The 8,461-nt window shown below is 44.7% G+C and overlaps 1 protein-coding gene across 1 annotated transcript in view; it reads right to left on the bottom strand.

Moving 5' to 3' along the window:
- SLC2A9 (solute carrier family 2 member 9) overlaps window positions 1–6,707 on the bottom strand; it is a 166,456-nt gene extending 159,749 nt beyond the window's left edge. Inside the window, exon 1 of the mRNA XM_034772535.1 lies at window positions 6,645–6,707. Within this exon, the coding sequence (XP_034628426.1) occupies window positions 6,645–6,707 (63 nt within the window). The remainder of the gene's footprint in view (window positions 1–6,644) is intronic.
- Between the last annotated feature and the right edge of the window lie 1,754 nt (window positions 6,708–8,461).

Here is an 8,461-nt window from a genome sequence, read left to right as displayed (position 1 = left end):
GGGCACACTTTTAAGGAAGTGCTGAGCATCTACTCTCTGAAAACTGGGCCCTTTTCAGGTGTCTCAAGATGGGACACCCAACCCAAGGCACCCAAAAATCAAGTCACTTTTTCAAATCTTGACCCATATTTCTTTGCACAAGCTGGCATATTTACATCTTGACTCCTCAGCTTAGTTTGCTCTTTCGGAATCTGGGACAGGAAGAAAGTCCAAATCCCCCATTTCTGGTCCTTTTCTTGCTTGGATAGGCTTGTCATTGATACCAGTGATCTTAGGAAGAAATAAAATGTAGGTCATCTAGTCCAGCCTCTTGTGCTAAGAGAGGATTTAGTTCACATAGACCAGGGGTTCTCAAACTGGGGGTCAGGACACCTCTGGGGGTCGTGAGGTTATTACATGGGGGGGGGGGTCGCAAGCTGTTAGCCTCCACTCCAAACCCCGCTTTGCCTCCAGCATTTATAATGGTGTTAAATATATTAAAAAGTGTTTTTAATTTATAAGGGGGTTTGCACTCAGAGGCTTGCTATGTGAAAGGTGTAACCAGTACAAAAGTTTGAGAACCACTGACCTGGACTGTCCCTGACAGGTGATTGTCCAACCTGTTCTTAGAAACCTCCAATGACTAGGATTCCACAACCTCCCTTCAAAACCTATTCCAAAGTTGCTGAAGTAGCAGTCTTTGTCTTGCACCTGTAAAGGTCATTCTCCTGCTCTTATCTTCAGTAATGGGGTGACAGCAGTTCATTCCCTTCCCCCAGGGTAACCCTGGTTCTACTCTATGAGGCAGTCTGCTAATGGTAGTATTTTTTAGCTCTGTAGTCTCACAGCTGTGTATCAGACAGCCTCTCTCTACTAAAACAGCAGCACCACAACTTTTCTAAAAGAGAAAGGACTAAGGTGGTTTTTTGCTCCACTCTCAAGAAGAGTGGAGATAGAGTTACATGTGCTAAGTACTGTGCATCGTTCCACCAAGCTGGAAGGGGGGAAAAAATCCCTTTTTGTCCCTCCCTCTTTATTTTTGTCTTTCTTTAATACACAAGAGACTTTGTTCCAGTTGCCCTCTGGTCATAGTACGATTTGCACGGTGTTGGCGGAGAAACTCCATGAAAATCCTACCCCATTTCTGGTCCTTCCACTAAATTACTTAGTTGAGCCACGAAATTGAAATGCAAGCGCAGCTCCTCTGGGTGAGGCAGGATCATTGTCTCGTTTCATGCTCCCAACCCAGCACAAAATACCGTTAAGCAGCCACGTAGTGCTACTTACGGTTTTCTCTCTCCGGCTGGTCCTTTGTATCAGGGGCACGACAGTGGCCATTTCCGGGTGAGCTTGGGTCCTGTGGTGCAGCCGTAGCCCAGCTGTCTGTCAGGAGGCCGGCCAGTCCGTGCGCACCCTGGGCACGGGGCGCCGGGGGAGAAAGCCCCTGGGGGAGATGTGCAAACCTGGCACCGAGCTCTGCGCGCTTTCCACGGGGCTGCTCCACATTAAGAAACGGAGCGCGTTGTGTAACCGTGCAAACGCAACGCCCAGGGGCAAGCCGGACTCGCTCTGGTTTCATTTTCCAAACCCGGCCGAAATTACCGTTAGCAGCCACGTGGTGCTACTTGCGTTTCTCTCTGTGCGGCTGGGGCTTGGTACTTTGTCTCGGGAACGTTAAACTGGCCGATTTCGGGTGAAGTTTGGTCCCGTGGCGCCGCCTTAGTCCAGCTGCCTGTGAGGCGAGCCAGCCAGTCCGTGCACACGTGTAGCGGGCGTGCCGGAGCAGCCCTGCAGACATCTTGAGTGTGGTTGCCTGGGGAGAGGAAACCCGCGGAGCTGCGGGGAGCCGGGGGGGTTGGCACGCTGCAATCCGGCGGCGCTGTGCAGGTTAGGCAGCGGGGAAGAGTCCCCTGCGGGAGCCGGGGTGAGTTCAGTTCACCGCGCTTCGCTGTCAGCCGCTTGGACGTGTTGCAATCCCAGCGCACGTTTGCGGGGCTTCACCAGCACCGCGTCCCTGCAAACTGTGCTGCAGAGGTTGGTGTGAGTTGCACTGCCGTGTGTCACGGGCGCGGGGATTCCCTGCGCCAGGGGAACAGCTGCAGGAGCGGGTGTTGGGGACCTGCTAACTGGCGGCGTGACTCTCACGCTATTCTTTGTGTTTATTTTTCAACGACAGGTGACCACTATAGATGAAGTTCCCCGTGAAGGTGCATTTGAGTCGGGGACACGTTGGTGTCTCCCACCGCCAATGAGGATCCAGGAGCAGTTCAAGGGGAAATACAATACCTCAGTGAAATGAGCTCGTTCCGTTTTCAGCATTGCCTGGCTCTGCATTGCATAAAACAGTCTGATTGGGGTGGGCTGCAGAAGCAGTGCTTAACTTGCCCACTGATCTGTACAGGTTGTTCTGGGTGAGAATGACGGCCCCTGCAGTTGTCCTTTGTTATCCGTACAGAATAGGAGCAATGTTATCACATGCCAAAACGTGTAATCAGCTGTCCTGCCTTGAGTGCAGGGGACTGGACTAGATGACCTCTGGAGATCCCTTCCAGTCCTATAATTCTATTTGACCTGCATTATACGACTACACTTTGTCCACTCTGCAGTTGCTTCTTTTCTATTGTCCCCAGAGTCACTGCAGTAATTACATAAGGAGAAGTACTGAATTGCTGCCTTGTTCAACATTACAAGCAATTTCACCTCTGAGAGACACATAACCCCTGATGTTTGGTCCTTGCATAGTGGTCTGTAATTGTCAGAGGTCTTACTGAGAAATTACAGAGGTCAGATTTGTAGGGTGATATTGTACCACCATGTAGCAGTAGGTATTTTTCCTTCTGTAAAGTAGAAACTTGGTGCAGTTACTCTGTGGACCTTTAAGGATATATTTTAGCTGTTGTATTTTTTATTGGCATCACATTTCGAGATAGGAACATAGTAGGCCTTGGTTTATTATACAACAAAATAATTAAACTGCAGATAGATTTAAACTAGATACTGGGAAAGCTTTCTAACTATGAAAATAGTTAAGTACTGGAATTGGTTACCTAGAGAGATTGAGGAATCACCATCCCTGAACGTTTTTAAGGTGAGACAAAAATCTGTCAGGGATAGGGTGACCAGACAGCAACTGTGAAAAATTGGGACGGGGGGGGGTAATAGGAGCATATATAAGAAAAAGACCCAAAAATTGGACTGTCCCTATAAAATCCAGACATCTGGTCAGCCTAGTATGGGATGGTCCATGTACACTTAATCCTGCCTCGGCATAGGGGGGATGGACTCGACTTCTTGAGCCCTACATTTCCGTGGTACACAGCTACCGTGATTGCACGTGCATGTCAATTGACTGCATATGCTTTTGGCTCAGTGATCATTTTAAACACAGTGGTAATGCAAATTAGTCATGAAATTGCATGTCCGTCTTTTTTAGTTCTTAAATATCAAGTCAGTATGTCCCTCTAGCAGGGATTTGCAGATTACAAGACTATACACGTGTGAAGAAACTACCCTTCTTGAACAATCAGCTTTGTTAGACGTTTACAAGTGCTTTAGTTAAAATACAAACATTCCAGCCCATCTAAAGTGGCAATTAACTGCTTTGAAATTATATAATCTGATACTATTGTGTTGGTGCACAAGATTGTGTGAAGTACATTCACCGTGGGTGCAATTCTGCTGTCCATACACCCTTCTTACTTGGGAAAGAGGCCTGTTAGAATGCAGTGGAAGTTCTGCCCAACTAAGGCCACAGGATTTCATCCAGTGCACTAAATTTCCAGTTGGCAAGTCACAGAAAAAGTGACACGGAACAAGCTTCAGTTGTATCAAGAATTTTGAAACCTTAACTATGCTGCAATTAAATGTTTTCACAAGCCTTCTGGCAAACAGATGTGACACCCCTACATTAGTATTATATAACAGATAGTAGTCAGACACATGAGCAGGGAAAAAACTCAAGTTAGAACTACTGCTTTTTTTTTTTTTAATGTGCCCACCACCCTAAACCAGTGAATTATGAATTTGGAAGAGTTTTATGTAAGTCACCTACTAATCAACAATAATATTCCCTTGGCAATAATGAAAAGTATGTTTTGGAACGGTTCCCAACCCTGTGACTTATTACTGCCATAAATCTGTCCTGTTTCCACTTTTGACAGACTATACACTTGCAGTCTTTCATTTCATAACTAACCAAACTAGCTTGTTGTGGCAACGTATTGTGAATGTGAAAGGAGCTATAATGTGGTAACTTTTGATGTGTCCTGGTTTCAGAACAATCCAAGAAGTGACTTGTGGAATTTGATTTTTCTATTGACATGTACCTTGTGTACTCATTGATATCTGAGTGTAAATGTTGTCATTATTTATAACATTTACATTTGCTTTGCACAGGGGTTAGCGATGATGCAAGATTCAAATCAGTGGAGAACCTGGCCTCTGGAGTAGGAGAATTCCTTTTTTAGGCTAGAAAGAAGTAAGCAAACACCCTGATATGCTTTTCTGGTTCATTTTATTCACAAATTTTACATTCTTACTTGCAAAAGCAGCAGTGCTGGTGCAATCTGATACCCACCCACCTACACCATATATGTCTTTCTCATTTCAACACTGCTTCCTCCTCCCCCCCCCCACACACCCTCCTCCCAGCCAGACACACTCCCCTCAACTTTGGAATGTGTGTGAGACAGGGACATTTCCTGCAATATCCCTGAAAGACCTTATTGTATAAAGTTTATATATCATCATGAGCCAGGAATGTATGTTATCTCTCTGGGCGGGGGCGGGAAGATACGTCAGTTGTAAGACATAGGAGTTCAAAAGGACTATATTGAAAGTGTGCCAGACAAGTATGGACTTCAGGGACAATAAGTGTTAAGTGGATTTCCTGGGGAATCCCTAGGTAGAGGTTAATGCAAATAACTCCATTCCAGTTATGAAAAAAAAAAGCCCCAACCTTTTGAAGCTACTCTCTGAGGAGAGGGTTATTGTCCACTGATTCCCTGTTACAGAGGGCCAAGATCAAAGACCCGAACTGTATAAAGAAACAACTGATATTCCCTCTTTTGTTCTGGTTCTGGATCTAAGATGGATATGAACTTCTAACCAAAGAGAAAACCCAGCAGTGGGTTTTTAAGGACTAAAAAAATCTAGAGCCCTTGGTTGCAGTTGGGGATGACCTGTGGTAAGTTTTTTTAGCATGCATATAGGAACTCTGTTTTAGAAAGTTTTCTTTGTAACGCTTTTACTTTAAGAATAAAAGTGTTTGTGTAACCCACACACCTTCTGGGTGTGGTCCGTCCCATCTAGTGACACCGAGACCACTTAGAGAGAGAGAAAATGAGTCTGCTCTATAGCCTTAGTTACAAGGCAATTGGCTTTTAGCTCATGCGGTAGAGGCTAAGCTCCAGAGGTCCCAGGTTCAATTTCGCCTGCTGACGACCGGGGTCTGTCAGCATTACACTTGCTTAGAAGGAGCTGTGTGGTAACTTATAACTATAGCAATACACTGGTCATAGCCTTTGAAGAGAAAGCAAAGTGCAGACACTGTCCTGTTTAAGCAATGGCTTGTTGGGGATATCGCAGTGTAAATCCAGGGAGCTGTGCAGCCTTGAAAGCCTTGGTCAACAGGGAGTGTGACATGGGTCTCTGTGCAGGACAGGTTATGGCTGGGAACTGGAAACCTTTAAGTGAGTGCCCTCGGTGGACCACAAAGGGGAAAATAAAGAGTTTCAGGGCAACTGCACCTGTGACAGTGTATATGAATTTTTGTACAAGCCTTGCCTGGACACACTGCATGCTTTTGGCCTCTGATCATTCATAGAAGACCATCAGCAACCAAACAAAATACACTGCCATGCATCTTAACGTATGGCCATCAAATCATTCCCTCACACAACTCCCCAGCTTTCTTACTCAAAGACAACTTAGCTTGCTCTCTTCTTGCTGTGAGAAAAGGGTTATGCAACATTTCTAGAAGGTTGACAAACAGGCTATGGCACAGCAAGGGAAGGAGCAAAACTGAGGGGTTTCCACAGGAAGGGTCATATCAGCACCTCTCCTTCAAACCTCCTAAAACATTTAGTTTGCCCCAAGCAGCATTTGGGTTATTCCAAAAATCTGAATAATGGCAGCAACTCAGAGTTCAGGGCCTCAGTGTGCTAGACACTGCAGATACACAGTAAGAGACAGTCCCCATTCTAGAAAGCTTACAGTCTGAATAGAGAAGACCAACAAAGGGTAAAAGATCTCCCAGAAACTGAATCCCAATCCCATAAATCCCACGACTGTGCGTAAACCACAAGACTCCTCTTCCACCTCAACGAAATTGTAAAGCAAATAGGTCCAGATTTGTAAAGGTATTTAGGAGTCTAAATCTCATGATCAGAAAGGGATTTAGGCTCTTAAGACAGACTGTCAATGGGATCTTGGCTGCTAAGTGCCTAAATCCCTTTCTAAAAATTAGATTTAGGTGCCTAAATTATTAAGTGTTGCAACTCTGAGCGCTGCAATGCCTAAATACCTTTACAGATCTGAGCATTAGTGATAGTAGTCTGCTCATTGTCAATTATCTTCTGTATCTTTACTCCCAAAGTGAATGTTTGTCTTGATAAAAGATTTAGGAGGCAGATTGGGGGGGGGGACACACCCAAACTCAAACTCACCACTTTCTTTTTCACTGCCTGTTTTTCTTTAATCTCACCATTGCTTTTCTCTTTATTCTCCATTCTGTTGTCTTCTTGTTAATCTGTTAATAGTGGGGGAGGGGAAAGATTTGTTGTAATTACTGTACATTTATATACGGAAAACCACTTTAAAACAAAAAAAACCCACACACCACAGTGCCTGATCCAGCAAGCTCTTGAGAAAACCTTACTTCAAGAAGGATGTTGATAAATTGGGGACGGTAGGGAGAAAAGCCATGAGACTGATTTAAGGGTTGGAAAATATGCATTATAGTAGACTCAAGAAACTCAATTTGTTTCACTTAGGGCTGGTGCACACTAACCCCCCACTTTGAACTAAGATACGCAACTTCAGCTACGTGAATAACGTAGCTGAAGTCGAAGTATCTTAGTTCGAACTTACCGCGGGTCCACACGCGGCAGGCAGGCTCCCCCGTCGACTCCGCGTACTCCTTTCGCGGAGCAGGAGTACCGGCGTCGATGGCGAGCACTTCTGGGATCGATCCAGAATCGGTTTATCGCATCTAGACAAGACGCGATAAATCGATCCCAGAAGATCGATTGCTTACCTCTGGACCCGGAGGTAAGTATAGACGTACCCTCTGAGAAGTTTAAGGACTGACTTGATCACAGTCTAACTACCTACATGGAGAACAAATATTTGATAATGGGCTCTTTAGCAGACAAAGGTATAATGAGATCCAGTGTATGGATGGTAAAATTAGACAAATTCAGACTGGAAATAAGGCATATTTTTTTTAAACTGAGGGTAATTAGTCACTGGAACAATTTACCAAAAGAAGTAGTGGATTCTCCTTCACTAGAAAATTTTTAATCAAATTTAGATGTTTTTTCCAAAAGGTATGCTCTAGTTCAAAGAGGAATTAATTCAAAGGAAGTTCAGTGTTGTCTGTTATACAGAAGGTTAGACTAGATGATCACAATGGTCCTTTTGTTACCCAGGGTTCTCTCAACCCTAACCTTGGGGTAACTGTACTCTTTGTGAGGCAGTGTTAGAAACAAATCAAAGGGGGACCCAGCGCATCCATCTGATTAAAGATTGGCACAAACCTAAAGTGCTTTCATCCAAACTTACTATTTTATTAGCTCTCAAGAACACACAGATATGCAAAAGGTTAGAGTGCTCCCAACCACTGGTCTGGAGGAGTCAAACGACAAGGTTCAAATGGCCAGCTATCCACCTGTCACTGGGGATTCCAAGAGATGTCCAGAAGATCAAATCCAAATTACTCAGAGCTATCTACCCCTTTTATGTTAAGTAACTGCTACAATTACATCAACATATCAAAGAAAAACCATTAAGCAAGCACTTTTAAACCATTAGTCCTGCATCTGTATTTCCACACAACAGTCCAAAGATATAGCTAGACTTCCTGAGGTTTTGTTTGTTTGTTTTTTGTTTTGTTTTAAAAGACACAGACTTCAGCAGCTTCATAGAAAGCTTTGACAAGGAAGGTAGCAGGGTCATGGTCACTTCTGGTGGACATCCCCTTCCCCTCCTGGCCTGCCTAGTTAGGCTAAGGCTGCTACAAAAGTCTAGTAGTGTATAGGCTCATAGAATACCAGGGTTGGAAGGGACCTCAGGAGGTCATCTAGTCCAACCCCCTGCTCAAAGCAGTACTAATCCCCAGACAGTTTTTTACCCCAGTTTCTTAAATGGCCCCTTCAAGGGTTGAACTCACAATCCTGGGTTTAGCAGGCCACTGCTCAAACCACTGAGCTATCCCTTCCCCCATAGCATAGGTGCTTTTGGCAATAAGTATGACAATTGGTAT

Source organism: Trachemys scripta, chromosome 5, assembly GCF_013100865.1.
Source record: "Trachemys scripta elegans isolate TJP31775 chromosome 5, CAS_Tse_1.0, whole genome shotgun sequence".
NCBI classification, from domain to species: Eukaryota; Metazoa; Chordata; order Testudines; family Emydidae; genus Trachemys; species Trachemys scripta.
This window is presented reverse-complemented; position numbering and strand designations above follow the sequence as displayed.